The sequence below is a fragment of the Salmo trutta genome, chromosome 16 (genome assembly GCF_901001165.1).
Source record: "Salmo trutta chromosome 16, fSalTru1.1, whole genome shotgun sequence".
NCBI lineage: Eukaryota > Metazoa > Chordata > Actinopteri > Salmoniformes > Salmonidae > Salmo > Salmo trutta.
In genome coordinates, this window is record NC_042972.1 from 2555831 (window position 1) to 2582459 (window position 26629).

The 26629-nt window shown below is 44.9% G+C and overlaps 1 protein-coding gene across 1 annotated transcript in view; it reads right to left on the reverse strand.

Moving 5' to 3' along the window:
- Positions 1-2854: 2854 nt before the first annotated feature.
- dennd6a (DENN/MADD domain containing 6A) overlaps positions 2855-26629 on the reverse strand; it is a 33391-nt gene continuing 9616 nt past the window's right edge. The window contains exons 9-18 of the mRNA XM_029692744.1: positions 26510-26565; positions 26079-26201; positions 24691-24786; positions 17396-17556; positions 15307-15371; positions 15062-15151; positions 7863-8026; positions 6850-6952; positions 4961-5035; positions 2855-3613 (exon numbers count right to left, since the gene is read on the reverse strand). Of these exons, the coding sequence (XP_029548604.1) occupies positions 3482-3613; positions 4961-5035; positions 6850-6952; positions 7863-8026; positions 15062-15151; positions 15307-15371; positions 17396-17556; positions 24691-24786; positions 26079-26201; positions 26510-26565 (1065 nt within the window). The 3' untranslated portion in view covers positions 2855-3481. The remainder of the gene's footprint in view (positions 3614-4960; positions 5036-6849; positions 6953-7862; positions 8027-15061; positions 15152-15306; positions 15372-17395; positions 17557-24690; positions 24787-26078; positions 26202-26509; positions 26566-26629) is intronic.

Genomic DNA, 26629 nt, shown 5'->3' on the forward strand with positions numbered 1-26629 from the left:
GTTATAAAACGCTCTTAGAATCTGATTGGTCCACAAGGCTGCTATTTCCTACACTGTAATTCTAAATGCTGTGTGAAGTGTGTGTGTGTTTATACTGTATGTATTTTACAATGCTCCCTATTAAACAAAACAAATTAAAAAAAGAAAAGACAAAACCATTTATTAGTGAGATCCTAGAGGCTCGTTTATTCACGTTAAAATACTTCCTGGGTCACTGAAAGCCATTGTCTGAAAGCATTAAGAGTGGTTCTTCTCAGTACTTCTTTTAAAAAGGCATCAATAGTGGTTCCTCAGTACTTATTATATTAAGGCTTCAATACAAAAACAATCAAAACATCGCAAATGTAAAAATACTGAGTTCCCCAAAGCAATATGATGCAGTATATTAATGTTTTGTTACCATCCTTATTCTAGTTCTTTAACATCTAACCAGCCCATTGGAAGATCTTACAAATGTATAGTATTCCATGTCAGTCATTTCTATATTTAGTAAAATAATCATTGTAATATAATGAATATCATCATCAATGGTGATGGCTGGGTATTTCAACATATGTACAAAACTTCACTTTTTAGATTAATGTAATATGAGAATAGCCCTTTATACAAAATTATCTTGTTAAAATAAGTATTTCCAAAATATAAAACCAATCACAGGTGTGTACCAACCAATATTACATTTAACTGAAACGTTCCCTCAGAGGACAGACCGTTCCAACGGAATTCTGATGGGTTCCAACGGAATTCTGATGGGTTCCAACGGAATTCTGATGGGTTCCAACGGAATTCTGATGGGTTCCAACGGAATTCTGATGGGTTCCAACGGAATTCTAATGGGTTCCAACGGAATTCTAATGGGTTCCAACGGAATTCTAATGGGTTCCAACAGTTCCAACAGAATGATGGTGTTCCATGGTGTTTTGAAGCAGATGAGAATATGACAGGTTACTGAGTGAGTGAGCCACCACTGTAGATATCAGAAGTTATTATTAGCCTACTACACAGTCACAGTTCGATATTTAACCTAAAAAACAGTCCGTCTTTGGTTCTGTTTTTCCTAACCAGCATCCCTTAAGGCACACCCTATGATAAAAGCTGATCAAGAAAAAGACATGTATTCTGTAACATCAAAATATTCAACAAATCAAATATATTTCAAAATGTAAGATGTAAAACCCATAGGTAGTCCAAAGTCTGACAGCAAAATCTGTTTAGAAAAACATCCTCTGCAGTAATGTTGTTCAGCATACATGTAGATATGTTTAAGAGATCAGAGGAAGAACATAAAATGGTTAAACACACCACACATGGAATACGCTCCAAACAAACCACTACTCAAAGCATAAAAACAAAAAGTTAACCTTCTTCATTAAAAACAGCATGAACACAAAAAAACAGTTAGGGTCTGGAAGGAAAAACATAAACCGTATCAACATCCTAGCCTGGGGACCAGTCTGTTTAGCCAACATGCCACTCCTCCGTCTCATATGCCAAAGACAAGGAGTGGAACGATAGCTAAAACAGACCGGTACCCAGGCTATCAACAACCATTACGATCAGTAAAATGTGTTTTTCGGACGATACAGTTGGGTGTGAACCTAATCAATGGCATGGAGGACACAGACAGTGGCTGGGTGCCACATGAAATCCAGACAGTGGGGCAGTGGACTGGTAGGACACCCCCAACTCTGGTTTAGCTAGCCGCTAGAAAGCCCTGGTCTGGCCTACACAGATGAATAATGTGGTACAACTTCACAAAAATCAGGTCCAAATCAATATGTAGACAAGGCAACGTGTCGGTCAGTTAGTTTTAGTCAGTTGCCCATTTTAACATGATGTCGAATGAATGCATCCCAAACAGCACCCTATTCCCTACGCAGAATACACATTTAGAGCAGAAGAAGCGCTACAAAATAAGGACTAGGGTTAGTGAAGGTCAGTCTCCTTTATGTTCTTCTAATAATGAATAGAAATTATATACAAGTTCAATCCTATTGGTCTAAAATAGCAACAGCACTCTGCTATTCTATTCCAACACACACACACACACACACACACACACACACACAGCAACCTCCAACAAGGGTGCAATTCATTAGGGCACAATGTAACCAAAAAAAAAACGTTTTGCAACGCAAACCATTTTATTGCACAAGCTTTTAGGTTCCTTCTTGTTTCAATCTGTTTTGTGCCTCATGAAGACCACCCCGTCGTCGTCTCCTCAAACACTATACATGAGTGGACAAAACATTAAGAACACCTGCTCTTTCCATGACAGACTGACCAGGTGAATCCAGGTGAAAAGCTATGATCCCTTGTTGATGTCACCTTGTTAAATCCACTTCACATCAGTGTAGATGAAGGGGGAGGAGACATGATTAAAGAATGATTTTTAAGCCTTGAGACAATTGAGACATGGATTGTGTTTGTGTGCCATTTAGAGGGTGAATGGGGCAAGACAACAGATTTATGTGCTTTTTGAACGGGGTATGGTAGTCAGTGCCAGGGGCACCGGTTTGTGTAAAGAACTGCAACGCTGCTGGGTTTTTCCACGCTCAACAGTTTCCCGTGTGTATCAAGAATGATCCACCACCCCAAAGGACATCCAGCCAACTTGGCAGGAACTAATGGGGATCCATAATAAACCCCAGGAAGAGTAACTGTGTGAAGCATTGGAGTCAACATGGGCCAGCATCCCTGTGGAACGCTTTCAACACCTTGTAGAGTCCATGCCCCAAACGAATTGAGTCTGTTCTGAGGGGCAAAAGGGGGTGCAACTCAATACTAGGAAGGTGTTCTTAATGTTTTGTCCACTAAGTGTATAGTGACGCTATACATTACAGCTCTTCACGTCTTCAACATTTATACAACAGCACAGCGACCTTTCATATAACGTACAATTATTGTTGACAATTAAACCTTATATTACAACCCGTCTATAGTTTATTGTAACTGCAGTTTAAGTGATCAGCGCAGCATAGAATCCTAAAAACGAGGCTGTTTTATTAAACAGCGTAGACCAAAAGGGTCGGTTTCCCGGACACAGATTAAGATGCTTTAGTCAACCTTTCCCCTTTACGGACTTCATCAGTGTTACAAGATGCCACGTCACAGACACATGATTCACTACAGCACAGACGTTATCTCTCTGAGGAATCAACCACTTATTGGCTCGTCTTCTTATTTCTGACTGGTTGCATAATCAATAAATCATCAGTGGAATATTTCGGGCAATGCCAGCATTGCACATGAAGGTGGAGAGAGGTTGAAGGTGGCACATTCACACAGATATTAAAGGGTGAAGTGCACTTTAAAAAAAAATATAAAAAAAATAAGAAAAATAAAAAAAAAGTCTTAAAAATCCATAATGAGACTGGAGCAGTCCTTCCTTGGACCTCCCTTCCTCCTCCCCCAAGGGGTTATAAGTCAATGATTAGTGGTCAGGGGTTATAGGTCAGAAGTCAGGGAGAGGGTCATAAGGTCAGGGTGTGGAGGGCTTGTGCAGGATTCCCTGTAGATCATCAGGTAAAGACAGGATGACAGAGTCGATGTGGGCTTGTAGTTTAGTCAACGTCCCAGGCCTCAGAGGAAGCTGCTCTCTCTGTGCCTGAGTCTAGAACATACAGGAAGAACAGGTCAGCAACACATAACAAAGCATCAAATGATTCTTTAAAAATACTTTGTGTTTACTAACATAAATCAAGTTAATTTAGCATAAACTGAACATACAAGTGGCCAAAAAGTATGTGGACACCCCTTCAAATTAGTGGATTCGGCTATTTCAGCTGACAAGTATATAAAATTGAGCACACAGCCATGCAATCTCCATAAACAAACACTGGCAGTAAAATGACCCGTACTGAAGAGCTCGGTGACATTCAACATGGCACCGTCATAGGATGCCACCTTTTCAACAAGTCAGTTCGTCAAATTTCTGCCCTGCTAGAGCTTCCCAGGTCAACTGTTAGTGCTGTTATTGTGAAGTGGAAACGTCTAGGAGCAACAACGGCTCAGCCGTGAAGTGGTAGGACACACAAGCTCACAGAACGGGACCACCGAGTGCTAAAGTGCGTAAAAATCATCTGTCCTCGGGTTGCAACACTCACTACCGAGTTCCAAACTGCCTCTGGAAGCAACGTCAGCAAAGGAACGGTTCGTCAGGAGCTTCATGAAATGGGTTTCCATGGCCGAGCAGCTGCACACAAGCCTAAGATCACCATGCGCAATGCCAAGCGTCGGCTGGAGTGGTGTAAAGCTCACCGTCATTGGACTCTGGAGCAATGGAAACATGTTCTCTGGAGTGATGAATCACGCTTCACCATCTGGCAGTCAGACGGATGAATCTGGGTTTGGCGGATGCCACGAGAACGCTACCTGTGCCAACTGTAAGGAGGAATAATGGTCTGGGGCTGTTTTTCATGGTTTTGGCTAGGCCCCTTAGACAATTCTGTACTTCCAACTTTGTGGCAACAGTTTGGGGAAGGTCCTTTCCTGTTTCAGCATGACAATGCCCCCGTGCACAAATCGAGGTCAATACAGAAATGGTTTGTCGAGGTTGATTTGGAAGAACTTGACTGACCTGCACAGAGCACTCACCTCAACCCCATCAAACACCTTTGTGATGAATTGGAACGCCGACTGTGAGCCAGACCTAATCGCCCAACATCAGTGCCCGACCTCACTAATGCTCTTGTGGCTGAATGGAAGCAAGTCCTCATGTCAATGTTCCAACATCTAGTGGAAAGCCTTCCCAGCAGAGTGGAGGCTGTTATAGCAGCAAAAAGGAGGGACCAACTCCATAATAAATGTCCATGATTATGAAATGAGATGTTTTGACGAACAGTTGTCCACATACTTTTGGCCATGTAGTGTACAGGAAGCCTACTGTGACGTGATCTGTCACTAACGAGCAGAAGGAAGTCCATGTCAATCTGTTACAACGAAGCACCCTCACACTGACCAGTTTGTCTTTGAGTTTGAGAACGAGGTCCACGGTCTCCACCTCCGTGTGTTGCTGGACACGCACCTGTAGATCCTACATGAAAGATCAGAAATGGGGAGAGAGGTGCATAGGTCAATGGTCTGGCTGTATAACAGATTGGCAAACGTACTGCAAAAATTGAGAAATCATGTGACTAAACTGAATTAAAAAGAAGAAACTATACTATGAAACAAAAGATAAATGATATAAAGAATGATAGTAAAAAGCTTTGGAGCACCTCAAATTAAATTTTGGGCAAAAAGGCAAACTCAGCTCCTTCATTCATTGAATCAGATGGCTCATTCATCACAAAACCCACTAATATTGCCAACTACTTAAATACTTTTTTAAGTGGCAAGATTAGCTAATTTAGGCATAACATGCCAGCAACAAATGCTGACACCACACATCCAAGTATATCTGATCTAATTATGAAAAGACAAGAATTGTAATTTTGAATTCCGTAAAGTGAGTGTGGAAGAGGTGAATAAATGATGGTTGTCTGTCAACAATGACAAGCCACCGGGGTCTGACAACTGGGATGGAAAATTACTGAGGATAATAGCGGATGATATTGCCACTCCCATCTGCCACATCTTCAATTTCATCCTACTAGAAAGTGTTTGCCCTCAGGCCTGGAAGGAAGCAAAAGTAATTCCTCTACCTAAGAATAGTAAAGCCCCCTTTACTGGCTCAAATAGCCGACCAATCAGCCTGTTACCAACACTTTAGTAAACGTTTGGGGAAAAAGGTGTTTGACCAGATACAATGCTATTTTACAGTAAACAAATTGACAACAGACTTTCAGCACGCTTATAGGGAAGGACATTCAACAAGCACAGCACTAACATAAATGACTGATTATTGGCTGAGAGAAATTGATGATAAAATGATAGTGGGGGCTGTCTTGTTAGATTTCAGTGCGGCGTTTGACATTATCGATCATAGTCTGTTGCTGGATAAACGTATGTGTTATGGCTTTACACCCCCTGCTATAATGTGGATAAAGAGTTACCTGTCTAACAGAACACAGAGGGTGTTCTTTAATGGAAGCCTCTCCAACATAATCCAGCTAGTATCAGGCATTCCCCAGGGCAGCTGTCTAGGCCCCTTACTTTTTAAAATCTTTACTAACATCATGCCACTGGCTTTGAGTAAAGCCAGTGTGTCTACGTATGCGGATGACTCAACACAAAACACGTCAGATACTACAGCGACTGAAATGACAGCAACAAAGAGTTGCAGTTAGTTTCAGAATAGGCAAACAGTACTACATAGAGCCATGACTACATGGAACTCTATTCCACATCAAGTAACTGACTCAAGCAGTAGAATTATATTCATAAAACAGATAAATACACCCTATAGAACAGCAGGGACTGTGAAGCAACACAAACACAGGCAGACACATACACCCACGATACACATGGATTGTGTTGTAGATATGTGGTAGTAGAGGCCTGAATATATGTTATGAAATCTGTTATGAATGTATTGTAAATGTTCTTAAAATGTATGAACTGCCTTAATTTTGCTGGACCCCAGGAAGAGTAGCTGCTGCCTTGACAGGAACTAATGGGGATCCATAATAAACCCCAGGACGAGTAGCTGCTGCCTTGGCAGGAACTAATGGGGATCCATAATAAACCCCAGGAAGAGTAGCTGCTGCCTTGGCAGGAACTAATAGGGATCCATAATAAACCCCAGGAAGAGTAGCTGCTGCCTTGGCAGGAACTAATGGGGATCCTTAATAAACCCCAGGAAGAGTAGCTGCTGCCTTGGCAGGAACTAACGGGGATCCATAATAAACCCCAGGAAGAGTAGCTGCTGCCTCTAGGTGAAGGGCCTCTAGTTTCTTCATTACTCACCTCCTCACAGACAGCCTCTAGGTGAAGGGCCTCTAGTTTCTTCATCATCTCTCTCCTGCGATTCCTGAACCAGCCGTCAAAGTTAGGACACCTGAGGAACTGTCTGGATAAGAAAAACACACGCCAAGATGGAACAAAACACACCAACAGGCTTTTAGGATGCATAGACCATGTCACATTCACAAAGTCTGCAAACAGGAAATACACACACTGTCATTATATTACATTATAATAGACTTGTGTTTCCTGGTAAACAGACAGAAAATAAATAAAGCTAAAAAAAAAAATGAAAAAAGCATGTTGAGTTAATATTAAGAACACACATACATACAAAAAAATATTGGGCTTCTCTTATAGGAATAGTATTTCAATAGATAGCAGAAAACAAATCATCCAGTCGACATTCATCTCAGCTCTAGACTGTGGCAATGCCGTCGACATGAATGCAGCTCCCACTGTATTGAAGTCATTGGACACAGTTTTTCATAACACACTAAGGTTTACTACGGGAGATAGGTACAGTCACATCACTGCATTCTACATCAGAAAGTAGGGTGGCCCTCTCTTTAGTCTGAAAGATCAATACACTACTCTCTCGTTTCGTTTATAAAGAAAGCGATTTTACCAAAACTACCGCTGTACCTAACATCATTAATAACTGTTAGATGTCCTGTACAAGTCGCCCCGGTCTCAAGGATAGCTAACACCAGAAACTCCTTCAGTCTCCATACAGTTAGGTGAATCAGCTTTATTTTTTTGCACCTTATTTATGGAATAATCTCAAAAACTGTTTAAAATTGGATGCATCTTGGGAAATTCAGAAAACTGATTGAGAAGCTTATTACTGATGTGTCCGTTTCCTATGGCTGCGGTTGTTCATGTTTTGCATATTTGATGTGTGTTTTTGTCATTCAGGGATCATCTGTAAAACAGACCTCTCAGTAGGACTCCCTGGTTAAATAAAAGGTTAACGACACGTGGAACCAGGCTATCCCGTGTGTGGACGTCAGTACCTGTAGAGTCCCATCCAGTCTCCTTTGAGAGGTGAGGTGAGCTGAGGACCAGCCTTCTCCAGAGTCTTCATAAAGACGTCCTGGAGGAAAGGCCTCAGCTGGGGAGGACTCTTCCAAGGACAGATGTTCTTCTGTAGAGGCATCAGACTGGCCACATAGCGCTCCTGTGAGATGGAGAATGGAAGACTTAGTGTGTTAGTGTAGTTTTCATAAAGCCCTTCTTCACAACTACTGTTTAAGTTCTCAGCACAGGGATGTATATTTGGTTTTAGATAGCGGTCCGCCCGCCTGCGGGGGGAAAACAACCTGTGTTTAACCGAGGTGATCCCATTGACTGACAGCAAAAATTTCACCTTTTTCAAAACGCAAATTTCTTGTTGTCTACTTGTTTTAGTCAATAACAAAACTACATTCAAGAAAAGTACAGGTCTAAAGAGGACTTTACAACACGGTCTGCGTTCTCACTACTTAGAAACACGTCATAATGTAGGGCTTCCCTCAAGCCTCTTGTCATGACGGCGCTAGCAGCCAGTGTGTGAGTGCTAGCTAGCTACTGACTGGAACATTAAGCTAGCTAAGACCAACAACACAGAGTACACAGCTACAAGTAGTGAGTGGAGTTACTAACACACTATACAAGTAGTGAGTGGAGTTACTAACAGACTATACAGCTACAAGTAGTGAGTGGAGTTACTAACAGACTATACAAGTAGTGAGTGGAGTTACTAACAGACTATACAAGTAGTGAGTGGAGTTACTAACAGACTATACAAGTAGTGAGTGGAGTTACTAACAGACTATACAAGTAGTGAGTGGTGTTACTAACAGACTATACAGCTACAAGTAGTGAGTGGTGTTACTAACAGACTATACAGCTACAAGTAGTGAGTGGAGTTACTAACAGACTATACAAGTAGTGAGTGGAGTTACTAACAGACTATACAAGTAGTGAGTGGTGTTACTAACAGACTATACAAGTAGTGAGTGGAGTTACTAACAGACTATACAAGTAGTGAGTGGAGTTACTAACAGACTATACAAGTATTGAGTGGAGTTACTAACAGACTATACAAGTAGTGAGTGGTGTTACTAACAGACTATACAAGTAGTGAGTGGAGTTACTAATGGAATATATTAAACAAGTTAAATGTCTTCACTGTGATCAAGAAATGTGACTGTTCCTGGTGCTAAAACAACATCCTATCACAAAGCTCGAGTAAATGACATGACTAAACTACTCCTGAATGTATTACGTCAGGACAGACGATACAGCGACAAGGACATTGATTCTATCGTAGTCCGTGTGGGTTTTAAATGAGATTATGAAGAGCAGCTCTTTTAAAGAGCTGATTGACACTAATAAAAGACCCTTCATATCTGGCCCTGTGTCCTCTCTGAATCGTGGCATTCAACACTTCAGCAGGATTCTCTCTCTTCATAACTGGCTATGTGATTACTGCAGCTCAACGGGTGTTAACTTTTGTGGACAATTTCAATACCTTTTGGAAACAAAAACACGTTTTATAAAGGAGGATGGGATCCACCCAAATCATTTCACAGCATTATAAGTCTGCGTTAAGACATTGACCCAAGCCCAGCTCAGTTTATACCAGGGACGTTGGTAGACAATGTAAGTAATCTATTTTATGTCCCTCTTACTGCCCTGAATGCCTCTGCTGATCCTACAGCTATTGTATGCAGTAATAATGTGCCTATGAACCAGAGTTATACTGTTAGCACTGAGGCGATGTGCCCCTAGTAGGAAGTCCACTGTGTGCAGCTCACCCTGCACTAACATCAATCACATCAGCACATCTACTGCTGCTAAGCTTCCCAGTCAAGCAAAGTAAATCAAGTAAGCATCGCAGAAGAAGTGCTCAAAAAAGCCCACGTTAACATATGTAGCTTAAGATACAAGGTTCATGAAATCAATTTTGCTAGTAACATAACATTACTCTCTGGAACTCACCCGGAAGCTTATACGAAATCCTGCTATTCCCGCCGACGAACCATCAAACTATTGTACTACACCGGCTCCGACGATCGTCGGATGTGGCAGGGCTTGCAAACTATTACAGACTACAAAAGGGAAGGACAGACGCGAGCTGCCCAGTGACACGAGCCTACCAGACGAGCTAAATCACTTCTATGTTCGCTTCGAGGCAAGCAACACTGAGGCATGCATGAGAGCGTCAGCTGTTCCGGACGACTGTGTGATCTCACTCTCCGTAGCCGACTTGAGTAAGACCTTTAAACAGGTCAACATTCACAAGGCTGCGGGGCCAGACGGATTACCAGGACGTGTGCTCCGGGCATGTGCTGACCAACTGGCAGGTGTCTTCCCTGACATTTTCAACATGTCCCTGATTGAGTCTATAATATCTACATGTTTCAAGCAGACCACCATAGTCCCTGTGCCCAAGAGCACTAAGGTAACCTGCCTAAATGACTACAGACCCGAAGCACTCACGTACTCCCTGGCTGCTCCTGTACTCCCTGGCCAGGCACGACTCCAACACCATCATTAAGTTTGCTGATGACACAACAGTGGTAGGCCTGAACACCGACGACGAGACAGTCTATAGGGAGGCGGTCAGAGACCTGGCCGGGTGGTGCCAGAATAACAAGCTATCCCTCAACGTAATCAAGACAAAAGGAGATGATTGTGGACTACAGGAAAAGGAGGACCAAACACGCCCCAATTCTCATCGACGGGACTGTAGTGGAGCAGGTTGAGAGCTTCAAATTCCTTGGTGTCCACATCAACAACAAACTAGAATGGTCTAAACACACCAAGACAGTCGTGAAGAGGACACGACCAAACCTTTTACCCCCTCAGGAGACTGAAAATATTTGGCATGGGTCTTCAGAAGTTTCTACAGCTGCAACATCGAGAGCATCCTGACTGGTTGCATCACTGCCTGGTATGGCAACTGCTCTGCCTCCGACTGCAAGGCACTATAGAGGGTAGTGCGTACGGCCCAGTACATCACTGGGGCCAAGCTGCCTGCCATCCAGGACCTCTACACCAGGCAGTGTCAGAAAAAGGCCCTAAAAATAGTCAAAGACCCCAGCCACCCCAGTCATAGACTGTTCTCTCTACTACCGCATGGCAAGCTGTACCGGAGTGCCAAGTCTAGGACAAAAAGGCTTCTCAACAGTTTTTACCCCCAAGCCATAAGACTCCTGAACAGGTAACCAAATGGCTACCCAGACTATTTGCATTGTGTCCCGCCACTCCCTCTTTTACGCTGCTGCTACTCTCTGTTTATCATATATGCATAGTCACTTTAACTATACATTCATGTGCATACTACCTCAAATAGCCCGACTAACCGGTGCCCCCGCACATCGACTAACCGGTGCCCCCGCACATCGACTAACCGGTGCCCCCGCACATCGACTAACCGGTGCCCCCGCACATCGACTAACCGGTGCCCCCGCACATCGACTAACCGGTGCCCCTGCACATTGACTCTGTACCGGTACCCCCTGTATATGTTATTTTCACTGTTTTCTTGACTTATCTATTGTTTACCTAATAGCTATTTTTTACTTAAAATTGCACTGCTGGTTAAGGGCTCGTAAGTAAAGCATTTCACTGTAAGGTCTACACCTGTTGTATTCGGTGCACGTGACAAATAAACTTTGATTTGATTTTGAGATAATACCTTTGATGATACAGTGGTAGCAATACATGGTTATAACTTTTACAGAAAAGACAGAAATGCCAATAGTGGAGGTGCTGCTGTTTATATTCAGAACCACATTCCTGTAAAGCTTAGAGAGGATCTCATGTTAAATACTGTTGAAGTAATATGGCTACAGGTTCATCTGTCTCACCTAAAGCCCATTCTGGTGGGAAGCTGCTATAGACCACCAAGTGCTAACAGTCAGTATCTGGATAATATGTGTGAAATGCTTGATCATGTATGTGATATCAAAAGAGAGGTATATTTCCTGGGTGATTTAAATATTGACTGGCTTTCATCAAGCTGCTCTCTCAAGAAAAAGCTTGAATCTGTAACCAGTAACTGCAACCTGGTTCAGGTTATCAGTCAACCTACCAGTGTAGTTACAAACAGCACAGGAATTAAAATCATCAACATGTATTGATCACATCTTTATTAACGCTGCAGAAATTAGCTTGAAAGCAGTATCCAGAACCATCGGATGTAGTGATCACAATATAGCAGCCATATCTAGGAAAACCAAAGTTCCAAAGGCTGGGCCTAATATAGTGTATAAGAGGTCATACGACAAGTTTTGTAGTAATTCATATGTTGATGTAAAGAATATTTGTTGGTCCGTGGTGTGTAATGAGAAGCAACCAGACGCTGCACTGGACACATTAATGGAATGTCTTATTCCAGTTAGTAATAAGAACGCACCCATTAACCTGTTGGGGGTAGGGGGCAGTATTTACACGGCCGGATAAAAAACGTACCCGATTTAATCTGGTTACTACTCCTGCCCAGTAACTAGAATATGCATATAATTATTGGCTTTGGATAGAAAACACCCTAAAGTTTCTAAAACTGTTTGAATGGTGTCTGTGATTATAACAGAACTCATATGGCAGGCAAAAACCTGAGAAGATTTCATGCAGGAAGTGGCCTGTCTGACAAGGTGTTGTTCTTCTTGCCTCTGTTTATTGAAGACTGAGGTACTTTGCTGTAACGTGACACTTCCTACGGCTCCCAGAGCCCGGGAAAAAGCTGAACGATATCGAGGCAGCCTCTGGCTGAAACACATTATCGCCTTTGCCAAGTGGCCGATCAGAGGACAAAGGGCTTAGGCGCGTGCCCGAGTCGACCCCGTGCTTTATTTTCTTTCGTCTGTTTACCTAATTGCAGATTCCCGGTCGGAATATTATCGCTTTTTTACGAGAAAAATGGCATAAAAATTGATTTTAAACAGCGGTTGACATGCTTCGAAGTACGGTAATTAAATATTTAGAAATCTTTTGTCACGAAATGCGCCGTGCGCGTGACCCTTATTTACACTTCGGATAGTGTCTTGAACGCACGAACAAAACGCCGCTGTTGGAACATAACTATGGATTATTTGGGACCAAACCAACATTTGTTATTGAAGTAGAAGTCCTGGGAGTGCATTCTGACGAAGAACACCAAAGGTAATCAAACTTTTCTAATAGTAAATCGGAGTTTGGTGAAGGCTAAACTTGCTGGGTGTCTAAATAGCTAGCCCTGTGATGCCGGGCTATCTACTTAGAATATTGCAAAATGTGCTTTCACCGAAAAGCTATTTTAAAATCGGACATATCGAGTGCATAGAGGAGTTCTGTATCTATAATTCTTAAAATAATTGTTATGCTTTTTGTGAACGTTTATCGTGAGTAATTTAGTAAATTCGCCGGAAGTTTGCGGGGGGTATGCTAGTTCTGAACGTCACATGCTAATGTAAAAAGCTGGTTTTTGATATAAATATGAACTTGATTGAACAAAACATGCATGTATTGTATAACATAATGTCCTAGGATTGTCATCTGATGAAGATCAAAGGTTAGTGCTGCATTTAGCTGTCTTCTGGGTTTTTGTGACATTATATGCTAGCTTGAAAAATGGGTGTCTGATTATTTCTGGCTGGGTACTCTGCTGACATAATCTAATGTTTTGCTTTCGTTGTAAAGCCTTTTTGAAATCGGACAGTGTGGTTAGATTAACGAGAGTCTTGTCTTTAAAATGCTGTAAAATAGTAATATGTTTGAGAAATTGAAGTAATAGCATTTCTAAGGTATTTGAATAAAGATAAATGACAAAGAATGAGAGTAAAAAGCTTTGGATCACCTTCAATGAAATGTTGGACTAAAAAAGGCAAACTCAGCTCCATCATTCATTGAATCAGATGGCTCATTCATCACAAAACCCACTGATATTACCAACTACTTTAATGATTTTTTCATTGACAAGATTAACAAACTTAGGCTAAACATGCCAGCTACAAATGCTGACACCAATCAGCCTGTTAGCAACTCTTAGTAAACTTTTAGGGGGAAAAAAAATGGTGTTTGACCAGATACAATGCTATTTTACAGTAAACAAATTGACAACAGACTTTCAGCACGCTTATAGGGAAGGACATTCAATAAGCACAGCACTTACACAAATTACTGATGAGACTCCTGAACAGCTAATGAAATGGCTACCCAGAGTATTTGCATTAACCCTGGATTATAAACTATCATGGTCAAAACACATTGATACAACAGTAGCTAAGATGGGGAGAAGTCTGTCCATAATAAAGCGCTGCTCTGCCTTCTTAACAACACTATCAACAAGGCAGGTCCTACAGGCCCTAGTTTCTACCTTCTTAACAACACTATCAACAAGGCAGGTCCTACAGGCCCTAGTTTCTACCTTCTTAACAACACTATCAACAAGGCAGGTCCTACAGGCCCTAGTTTCTACCTTCTTAACAACACTATCAACAAGGCAGGTCCTACAGGCCCTAGTTTCTACCTTCTTAACAACACTATCAACAAGGCAAGTCATACAGGCCCTAGTTTAGTCACACCTGGACTACTGTTCAGTTGTGTTGTCAGGTACCACAAAAAGGAACCAACGCTCAGAACAGGGAAGCACGGCACGGCTGGCCCTTGGATGTACAAAGAGCGCTAACATCAATAATATGCATGTAAATCTCTCCTGATTCAAAGTGGAGGAGAGATTGACTTCATCACTACTTGTATTTATGAGAGGTATTGACATGTTGAATGCACCGAGCTGACTGTCTAAACTACTGGCACACAGCTTGTACACCCATGCATACCCCACAAGACATGCCACCAGAGGTCTCTTCACAGTCCCCAAGTCCAGAACAGACTATGGGAGGCGCACAGTATTACATAGAGCCATGACTACATGGAACTCTATTCCATATCAGGTAACTGATGCAGCAGTAGAATCAGATTACATTTTTTTAAATACACCTTATGGAACAGCGGGGACTGTTAAACAACAAACATAGGCACAGACACATGCCTACACACATGCATACACATGGATTTTGTGTTGTAGATATGTGGTAGTGGTGGAGTAGGGGCCTGAGGACACACAGTGTGTGGTGAAATCTGAATGTATTGTAATGTTTTAAAAATTCTAAAGGTTCCCAGGTTCCAAGGTTCCCAGGTTCTAAGGTTCCCAGGTTCTAAGGTTCCCAGGTTCCAAGGTTCTCACCAGTGGAATGATGAAGCTCTGCGTCAGCTCCAGGAAGTACCGTCGCAGGATGGCATTCTGTGCCGCCGAGGGACGTTTCTGTTGGACACCCTGAGGGGAGGACACAATACGAACATCAGTTTACACAGCAGGCATAGTCAGACCCAAATGGCTCGCTATTGCCAACACACCCCCCTCCATTACTTCCTGTAGTTCCCTAGTTCCCCCCATTACTTCCTGTAGTTCCCTAGTTCCCCCACTCTTACCTTCTGTAGTTGTTTAATGATATCCTCATCTTTGTTGAGGAAGGGCTTGTACGCGCTGTAGACACCTGCCATGGAACACACAAAGTAGTGTCACACAGTGAAGGGGCAATGCGGATATGAAAACACTAGCTTCACACAGTGAAGGGGCAACGTGGACATGAAAACACTAGCTTCACACAGTGAAGGGGCAACGTGGACATGAAAACACTAGCTTCACACAGTGAAGGGGCAACGTGGATATGAAAACACTAGCTTCACAGTGAAGGGGCAACGTGGACATGAAAACACTAGCTTCACACAGTGAAGGGGCAATGCGGATATGAAAACACTAGCTTCACAGTGAAGGGGCAACGTGGACATGAAAACACTAGCTTCACACAGTGAAGGGGCAACGCGGACATGAAAACACTAGCTTCACACAGTGAAGGGGCAACGTGGACATGAAAACACTAGCTTCACACAGTGAAGGGGCAACGTGGACATGAAAACACTAGCTTCACACAGTGAAGGGGCAATGCGGATATGAAAACACTAGCTTCACACAGTGAAGGGGCAACGTGGACATGAAAACACTAGTTTCACACAGTGAAGGGGCAACGTGGACATGAAAACACTAGCTTCACACAGTGAAGGGGCAATGCGGATATGAAAACACTAGCTTCACCCAGTGAAGGGGCAATGCGGATATGAAAACACTAGCTTCACACAGTGAAGGGGCAATGCGGATATGAAAACACTAGCTTCACCCAGTGAAGGGTAGTGTCGGTCCTGGACGTTTAAGATCAGGGAAGACGATTATTTTGTGTGTGTGTGTGTGTGTGTGTGCATGGCCTTATTTCTATTACAGCATATTGGATGACCGTAATTCATATTCCGTTCACCCAGTTCAATGTAACATCGACATGTTAAGACTACTAAAATGTTTCCTCATGAGGTTGCTACAACATAGCATAGGAATTAAAGTTTATAAAGTAGGTGCTCGAGTCGGGAGACAAGTCGGCGTAATCAAGGTGACAGACAATACCGCTTTGCACACATTTGATCTAAGGTGTAATCATTAGTCCAAACAAGAGTTTCAATTGGACAAATTCAGCTAGGTTTATCCCCGTTTCGTTCCGTTTAAGAAACACTAACAGAAATCAATAAAATGAAAACACCCCTGGTCACCCACAGAACAGTTCACTTTCATAGCAGCCACGTACAAACAGCATGATCACTTTCATAGCAGCCACGTACAAACAGCATGATCACTTTGCTCGTTGTATAATTCCTTCTCACATCCATGTGCTCTCCTCCTCTCACTTTCGCTTGTGGGCTTCAGTATATAGCTCCCTCTCCGCTGCCTCCCCATTTTTGAAAGAATGCATTTGTTCAAAATTGTCTTTACGTCAACTACTCACCACATTTTACACACTGCAATGCTAGCTAGCTGAAACGTACGGTTTCAGTACTAGAAAAATTATCTGATCCTTTGATTGGGCGGACAACATTTCAGTTAATGCTGCAAGAGCTCTGATAGGTTGCTGCACGTCCTCTGGAAGTTGTCATAATTATTGTGTAAGTCTATGGAAGGCGGTGAGAACCATGAGCCTCCTAGGTTTTGTATTGAAGTCAATGTAGCCAGAGGAGGATGGAAGCTAGCTGTCCTCCGGCTACACCATGGTGCTACCCTACACAGTGCTGTTGAGGCTACTGTAGACCTTCATTGCAAAACAGTGTGTTACTAAATGATTGTGATGTGAGAACATGTTACATAAATATATAAAAAAGGATAACTTTAATGTATTACTATTTTTATGAAATTCACTGAGTAAGTGGATCCTCCCATTTCTCCTCTGAGGAGCCTCCATTGGTGAAGGGGGAATGTGGATATTAAAAAACACCAACAGCCATCCATTCCAGTCAAGTGTAGGGGTGTAAAACTCCAGAAACGTTCACAAAATGCAAACGTTTTTCAGAAATCCCAGAAACAAACATTTTTGGAATCATCCATCCTGGAATTCTTCAACCAGGATATAAAAAATAAAAAAAACAACGAGGGAATTTTGCAACCCAAGTCCTGTGAGAGTAAGAGCCTCCGGTCAATCACCTGGTTTAGAGTCAAGGGTCTTCAGGTTCTTCAGCTTCTTGACCTTCATCTGCTTGACCGTCTCTCCAGCCTGCTTCATGTCTCCAATACGGATGATGTGAGGCCAGTGTTGGAGGGTCTTCGCAAAGAACGGGTTGGTCACGCCAAGAATCACAGATGGCCTGAGAGACAGACATAAGACGGGTACAAAGACAGACACGTGGTAATAAATCATAGTAGCTCTACTTGTCAACAAAAGCATGTCTGACTGGCTTCTGTGTTCCATATGTTCCCTAAAACCTCATAGCTAGCATGTCCATACTCCATAGCTAAACAAATCAAATGTGAATTATAAAAGAGATTGGTATTCCTCCTGTTACTCACGGGGCCTGTGTAAATAACTAGCTTGAGAGTAGAGATCAGGCCAGAGCGGTATACTACAATGCAGGATCAAGGAGTTAGCTTGCCAATTTACCTAAATACTTGGAAATATATATATAAACTCAGCAAAAAAAAAAAGAAACGTCCATTTTTCAGGTCACTGTCTTTCAAAGACTTCGTAATAACTTAACAGATCTTCATTGTAAAGAGTTTAACACTGTTTCCCCTTCTTGTTCAATGAACCATAAACAATTAATGAACATGCACCTGTGGAACGGTCGTTAAGACACTAACATGTTCCGAACATCACACCTGTGGGACAGGTACAGGATGGCAACAACAACTGCCCGAGTTACACCAGGAACGCACAATACCTCCATCAGTGCTCAGACTGTCCGCAATAGGCTGAGAGAGGCTGGACTGAGGGCTTGTAGGCCTGTTGTTAGGCAGGTCCTCACCAGACATCACCGGCAACAACGTCGCCTATGGGCACAAATCCACCGTCGCTGGACCAGACAGGACTGGCAAAAAGTGCTCTTCACTGACGAGTCGCAGTATTGTCTCACCAGGGGTGATGGTCGGATTCACGTTTATCGTGGAAGGAATGAGCGTTACACCGAGGCCTGTACTCTGGAGAGGGATCAATTTGGAGGTGGAGGGTCCGTCATGGTCTGGGGCGGTGTGTCACAGCATCATCGGACTGAGCTTGTTGTCATTGCAGGCAATCTCAACGCTGTGCGTTACAGGGAAGACATCCTCCTCCCTCATGTGGTACCCTTCCTGCAGGCTCATCCTGACATGACCCTCCAGCATGACAATGCCACCAGCCATACTGCTCTTTCTGGTGCATTTCATGAGGAGGAGATGCACTGCAGTACTTAATGCAGCTGGTGGCCACACCAGATACTGACTGTTACTTTTGATTTTGACCCCCCCTTTGTTCAGGGACACATAATTCCATTTCTGTTAGTCACATGTCTGTGGAACTTGTTCAGTTTATGTCTCAGTTGTTGAATCTTGTTATGTTCATACAAATATTGACACATGTTAAGTTTGCTGAAAATAAACGCAGTTGACAGTGAGAGGACGTTTCTTTTTTTTGCCGAGATAAAATATATATATATATTTTAAGACAAGCTTGAAATGGGTATGCTCTGATTCAACAAACGGGGTCTGTGTTCTGGTGGTGTACTCCTACTATACTATAGTGTTACTCAGGGGGGGGGGGGGCTGTGTTCTGGTGGTGTACTCCTACTATACTATAGTGTTACTCAGGGGGGGGGCTGTGTTCTGGTGGTGTACTCCTACTATACTATAGTGTTACTCAGGGGGGGGGGGGGGGTCTGTGTTCTGGTGGTGTACTCCTACTATACTATAGTGTTACTCAGGGGGGGGGGGCCTGTGTTCTGGTGGTGTACTCCTACTATACTATAGTGTTACTCAGGAGGGGGGGGGCTGTGTTCTGGTGGTGTACTCCTACTATACTATAGTGTTACTCAGGGGGGGGCTGTGTTCTGGTGGTGTACTCCTACTATACTATAGTGTTACTCAGGGGGGGGGGGGTCTGTGTTCTGGTGGTGTACTCCTACTATACTATAGTGTTACTCAGGGGGGGGGTCTGTGTTCTGGTGGTGTACTCCTACTATACTATAGTGTTACTCAGGGGGGGTCTGTGTTCTGGTGGTGTACTCCTACTATACTATAGTGTTACTCAGGGGGGGTCTGTGTTCTGGTGGTGTACTCCTACTATACTATAGTGTTACTCAGGGGGGGGGGGGGTCTGTGTTCTGGTGGTGTACTCCTACTATACTATAGTGTTACTCAGGGGGGGGGCTGTGTTCTGGTGGTGTACTCCTACTATACTATAGTGTTACTCAGGGGGGGGGCTGTGTTCTGGTGGTGTACTCCTACTATACTATAGTGTTACTCAGGGGGGGTCTGTGTTCTGGTGGTGTACTCCTACTATACTATAGTGTTACTCAGGGGGGGGGGGTCTGTGTTCTGGTGGTGTACTCCTACTATACTATAGTGTTACTCAGGGGGGGGGGGGGGCTGTGTTCTGGTGGTGTACTCCTACTATACTATAGTGTTACTCAGGGGGGGGGGGGCCTGTGTTCTGGTGGTGTACTCCTACTATACTATAGTGTTACTCACGGGGGGGGGGGGGGGGGTCTGTGTTCTGGTGGTGTACTGCTACTATACTATAGTGTTACTCAGGGGGGGGGGGCCTGTGTTCTGGTGGTGTACTCCTACTATACTATAGTGTTACTCAGGGGGGGGCTGTGTTCTGGTGGTGTACTCCTACTATACTATAGTGTTACTCAGGGGGGGGTCTGTGTTCTGGTGGTGTACTCCTACTATACTATAGTGTTACTCAGGGGGGGTCTGTGTTCTGGTGGTGTACTCCTACTATACTATAGTGTTACTCAGGGGGGGGGCTGTGTTCTGGTGGTGTACTCCTACTATACTATAGTGTTACTCAGGGGGGGCTGTGTTCTGGTGGTGTACTCCTACTATACTATAGTGTTACTCAGGGGGGGGGGGGTCTGTGTTCTGGTGGTGTACTCCTACTATACTATAGTGTTACTCAGGGGGGGGGTCTGTGTTCTGGTGGTGTACTCCTACTATACTATAGTGTTACTCAGGGGGGGGGGCTGTGTTCTGGTGGTGTACTCCTACTATACTATAGTGTTACTCAGGGGGGGGGGGGTCTGTGTTCTGGTGGTGTACTCCTACTATACTATAGTGTTACTCAGGGGGGGTCTGTGTTCTGGTGGTGTACTCCTACTATACTATAGTGTTACTCAGGGGGGGGGCTGTGTTCTGGTGGTGTACTCCTACTATACTATAGTGTTACTCAGGGGGGGGCTGTGTTCTGGTGGTGTACTCCTACTATACTATAGTGTTACTCAGGGGGGGGGGGGTCTGTGTTCTGGTGGTGTACTCCTACTATACTATAGTGTTACTCAGGGGGGGGGTCTGTGTTCTGGTGGTGTACTCCTACTATACTATAGTGTTACTCAGGGGGGGGGGCTGTGTTCTGGTGGTGTACTCCTACTATACTATAGTGTTACTCAGGGGGGGGGCTGTGTTCTGGTGGTGTACTCCTACTATACTATAGTGTTACTCAGGGGGGGGGCTGTGTTCTGGTGGTGTACTCCTACTATACTATAGTGTTACTCAGGGGGGGGTCTGTGTTCTGGTGGTGTACTCCTACTATACTATAGTGTTACTCGGGGGGGGGCCTGTGTTCTGGTGGTGTACTCCTACTATACTATAGTGTTACTCAGGGGGGGGGCTGTGTTCTGGTGGTGTACTCCTACTATACTATAGTGTTACTCAGGGGGGGGGTCTGTGTTCTGGTGGTGTACTCCTACTATACTATAGTGTTACTCAGGGGGGGAGGGGCCTGTGTTCTGGTGGTGTACTCCTACTATACTATAGTGTTACTCACGGGGCCTGTGTTCTGGTGGTGTACTCCTACTATACTATAGTGTTACTCAGGGGGGGGGGTCTGTGTTCTGGTGGTGTACTCCTACTATACTATAGTGTTACTCAGGGGGGGGGTTGTGTTCTGGTGGTGTATTCCTACTATACTATAGTGTTACTCAGGGGGGGGGCCTGTGTTCTGGTGGTGTACTCCTACTATACTATAGTGTTACTCAGGGGGGGTCTGTGTTCTGGTGGTGTACTCCTACTATACTATAGTGTTACTCAGGGGGGGGGGGGTCTGTGTTCTGGTGGTGTACTCCTACTATAGTGTTACTCAGGGGGGGGGTCTGTGTTCTGGTGGTGTACTCCTACTATACTATAGTGTTACTCAGGGGGGGGGCCTGTGTTCTGGTGGTGTACTCCTACTATACTATAGTGTTACTCAGGGGGGGGTCTGTGTTCTGGTGGTGTACTCCTACTATACTATAGTGTTACTCAGGGGGGGGGGCTGTGTTCTGGTGGTGTACTCCTACTATACTATAGTGTTACTCAGGGGGGGGGCTGTGTTCTGGTGGTGTACTCCTACTATACTATAGTGTTACTCAGGGGGGGGTCTGTGTTCTGGTGGTGTACTCCTACTATACTATAGTGTTACTCAGGGGGGGGTCTGTGTTCTGGTGGTGTACTCCTACTATACTATAGTGTTACTCAGGGGGGGGGCTGTGTTCTGGTGGTGTACTCCTACTATACTATAGTGTTACTCAGGGGGGGGGCTGTGTTCTGGTGGTGTACTCCTACTATACTATAGTGTTACTCAGGGGGGGGGCTGTGTTCTGGTGGTGTACTCCTACTATACTATAGTGTTACTCAGGGGGGGGGGTCTGTGTTCTGGTGGTGTACTCCTACTATACTATAGTGTTACTCAGGGGGGGGCCTGTGTTCTGGTGGTGTACTCCTACTATACTATAGTGTTACTCAGGGGGGGTCTGTGTTCTGGTGGTGTACTCCTACTATACTATAGTGTTACTCAGGGGGGGTCTGTGTTCTGGTGGTGTACTCCTCCTATACTATAGTGTTACTCAGGGGGGGGGGTCTGTGTTCTGGTGGTGTACTCCTACTATACTATAGTGTTACTCAGGGGGGGGGGTCTGTGTTCTGGTGGTGTACTCCTACTATACTATAGTGTTACTCAGGGGGGGGGGGCTGTGTTCTGGTGGTGTACTCCTACTATACTATACTGTTACTCAGGGGGGGGGGGTCTGTGTTCTGGTGGTGTACTCCTACTATACTATAGTGTTACTCAGGGGGGGGCCTGTGTTCTGGTGGTGTACTCCTACTATACTATAGTGTTACTCAGGGGGGGTCTGTGTTCTGGTGGTGTACTCCTACTATACTATAGTGTTACTCAGGGGGGGTCTGTGTTCTGGTGGTGTACTCCTCCTATACTATAGTGTTACTCAGGGGGGGGGGGTCTGTGTTCTGGTGGTGTACTCCTACTATACTATAGTGTTACTCAGGGGGGGGGGTCTGTGTTCTGGTGGTGTACTCCTACTATACTATAGTGTTACTCAGGGGGGGGGGGGCTGTGTTCTGGTGGTGTACTCCTACTATACTATAGTGTTACTCAGGGGGGGGGGGGCTGTGTTCTGGTGGTGTACTCCTACTATACTATAGTGTTACTCAGGGGGGGGGGGGGGCCTGTGTTCTGGTGGTGTACTCCTACTATACTATAGTGTTACTCACGGGGGGGGGGGGGGGGGGGTCTGTGTTCTGGTGGTGTACTCCTACTATACTATAGTGTTACTCAGGGGGGGGGGGCTGTGTTCTGGTGGTGTACTCCTACTATACTATAGTGTTACTCAGGGGGGGTCTGTGTTCTGGTGGTGTACTCCTACTATACTATAGTGTTACTCAGGGGGGGGGCTGTGTTCTGGTGGTGTACTCCTACTATACTATAGTGTTACTCAGGGGGGGGGGGGTCTGTGTTCTGGTGGTGTACTCCTACTATACTATAGTGTTACTCAGGGGGGGGGGGGGGCTGTGTTCTGGTGGTGTACTCCTACTATACTATAGTGTTACTCAGGGGGGGGGCCTGTGTTCTGGTGGTGTACTCCTACTATACTATAGTGTTACTCAGGGGGGGGGGGTCTGTGTTCTGGTGGTGTACTCCTACTATACTATAGTGTTACTCAGGGGGGGGGCCTGTGTTCTGGTGGTGTACTCCTACTATACTATAGTGTTACTCAGGGGGGGGGGGGGCTGTGTTCTGGTGGTGTACTCCTACTATAGTGTTACTCAGGGGGGGGGGTCTGTGTTCTGGTGGTGTACTCCTACTATACTGTAGTGTTACTCAGGGGGGGGGGGGGTCTGTGTTCTGGTGGTGTACTCCTACTATACTATAGTGTTACTCAGGGGGGGGGGCTGTGTTCTGGTGGTGTACTCCTACTATACTATAGTGTTACTCAGGGGGGGGGGCTGTGTTCTGGTGGTGTACTCCTACTATACTATAGTGTTACTCAGGGGGGGGGCTGTGTTCTGGTGGTGTACTCCTACTATACTATAGTGTTACTCAGGGGGGGGGCTGTGTTCTGGTGGTGTACTCCTACTATACTATAGTGTTACTCAGGGGGGGGTCTGTGTTCTGGTGGTGTACTCCTACTATACTATAGTGTTACTCAGGGGGGGGGCTGTGTTCTGGTGGTGTACTCCTACTATACTATAGTGTTACTCAGGGGGGGGGGGGGCTGTGTTCTGGTGGTGTACTCCTACTATACTATAGTGTTACTCAGGGGGGGGGGGGGTCTGTGTTCTGGTGGTGTACTCCTACTATACTATAGTGTTACTCAGGGGGGGGGGGGGTCTGTGTTCTGGTGGTGTACTCCTACTATACTATAGTGTTACTCAGGGGGGGGGCTGTGTTCTGGTGGTGTACTCCTACTATACTATAGTGTTACTCAGGGGGGGGCTGTGTTCTGGTGGTGTACTCCTACTATACTATAGTGTTACTCAGGGGGGGGCTGTGTTCTGGTGGTGTACTCCTACTATACTATAGTGTTACTCAGGGGGGGGGGGGGTCTGTGTTCTGGTGGTGTACTCCTACTATACTATAGTGTTACTCGGGGGGGGGCTGTGTTCTGGTGGTGTACTCCTACTATACTATAGTGTTACTCAGGGGGGGGGGCTGTGTTCTGGTGGTGTACTCCTACTATACTATAGTGTTACTCAGGGGGGGGGGGGGGGTCTGTGTTCTGGTGGTGTACTCCTACTATACTATAGTGTTACTCAGGGGGGGAGGGGCCTGTGTTCTGGTGGTGTACTCCTACTATACTATAGTGTTACTCAGGGGGGGGGGCCTGTGTTCTGGTGGTGTACTCCTACTATACTATAGTGTTACTCACGGGGCCTGTGTTCTGGTGGTGTACTCCTACTATACTATAGTGTTACTCAGGGGGGGGGGCCTGTGTTCTGGTGGTGTACTCCTACTATACTATAGTGTTACTCACGGGGCCTGTGTTCTGGTGGTGTACTCCTTAAACTCGCTGTCGTGGATGGTGAAGTACGGTCTGAAGTCACTGCAGTAGCGCAGTGGAGAGATGCAGCTGTACACACACACACACACACACACACACACACACACACAAATTAGTGATTGAGCTCCAGACACACAGATAATCTTCTTAAAGGGGTTGTGTCTATTATCCTGAGACTACAGACTGCTGGGGGCTACCGGGGGCAGACTGCTGGCCGCTACCGGGGGCAGCTACCGGGGGCAGACTGCTGGCCGCTACCGGGGGCCGCTACCGGGGGCAGACTGCTGGCCGCTACCGGGGGCAGACTGCTGGCCGCTACCGGGGGCAGCTACCGGGGGCAGAGTGCTGGCCGCTTACCGGGGGCAGAGTGCTGGCCGCTACCGGGGGCAGACTGCTGGCAGCTACCGGGGGCAGACTGCTGGCAGCTACCGGGGGCAGACTGCTGGCAGCTACCGGGGGCAGAAAAAGTAATTACCCCTTTTTGATTTTCTCTATTTTTCCATATATTTCTTTAATAATATATCTTCAAACAAAACCTAATATTAGATAAACGGTATGTGAGTGAACAAATAACTTGCCAATTATTTATTTAATAAACCAAGTTATGCCACACACAACGCCCCTGTGTGAATTAGTATTTACCCCCTTATACTCAATAACTGGTTGTTCCACCTTCAGCTGCAACGACTGCAACCAAACACTTCCTGTAGTTGATGATCAGTCTCTCACACTGCTGTGGAAGAATTGTGGCCCACTCTTCCATGCAGAATGGGGTCATTTGTGGGTTTTCAAGCAGGAACTGCTCGTTTCAGGACCTGCCACAACATCTCAAAAATCGGGATGTCTGAAAAGCAACTAATTTAATATTTTGGAATGGCCTAGTCAAAGTCCAGACCTAAAACCGATTGAGATGTTGCGGCAGGACTTGAACTGAGCAGCTCGTGCTCGAAAAACCACACAGAGGTCGCTGAGTTACATCAGTTCTGCATGGAAGAGTGGGACAAAATTCCTCCGCAGCGATGTGAGAGACTGATCATCAACGACAGGAAACGTTTAGTTGGAGTCATTGCAGCTGAAGGTGGAACAACCAGTAAATACTTCATGTTTTGCATTACGTTGTTTATTAAATTCATTAAATAATTGTTATTTGTTCCCTCAGGTACCCTTTATCTAACATTAGGTTTTGAGTGAAGATATAAAAACATTTAGGTGTCAAAAATATGCAAAAAAGAGACAATTGTAAAGGGTGAAGAAACTTTTTCACAGCACTGTATTTTACGCTATAGCTGTGTACTTTAAAAAAAAAATTTAAAAAAAAAAATGCTATGTTAATCTTTCTAGCCACACCCTCCTCGTCTCACCTGACCAATGCCAGAACAGTATCGGAAGATTCCGCCGGTGACGGTGCCATGACAACCAGAGCCTCTCCTAGCAACACCAGCTCCCATAACATCTGAATGTGGAAGAACACTGGGTGGAAACACCTGTAGAAGAAGAAGAGATGGAACTGTATCGGCTCTCCACTTCCCGACGTTACCGTGGCAACCAGTCACTGCGTCAACAACAGGAAGCAGCTAAGTATCCTTCCTGGTTGGAGTCAACCAGCACTACTACTCCCAACCAATGGGTGGCATCAGAGAGCTGGGGTGGTCGTATAACAACCCATCAATAGTCCAGCACCCCTATTCCCTATATAGTGCACTATTTTTTGCAGGCCTTGGTCATAAGTAGTGTACGCTATAGGGAATAGTGTGCCATTTGTGATTGAACACTACTACTAACATGTACTCACGTGAACAAGTCTACCTCGTGGACTGTGGGGAGGATTATGGACACGAGGTTGTCATTCTGTAATAAAAACAGTCATCGGGTATAAATAATTAGGGTTACAGGGTTTTGGACATTTTTTTTT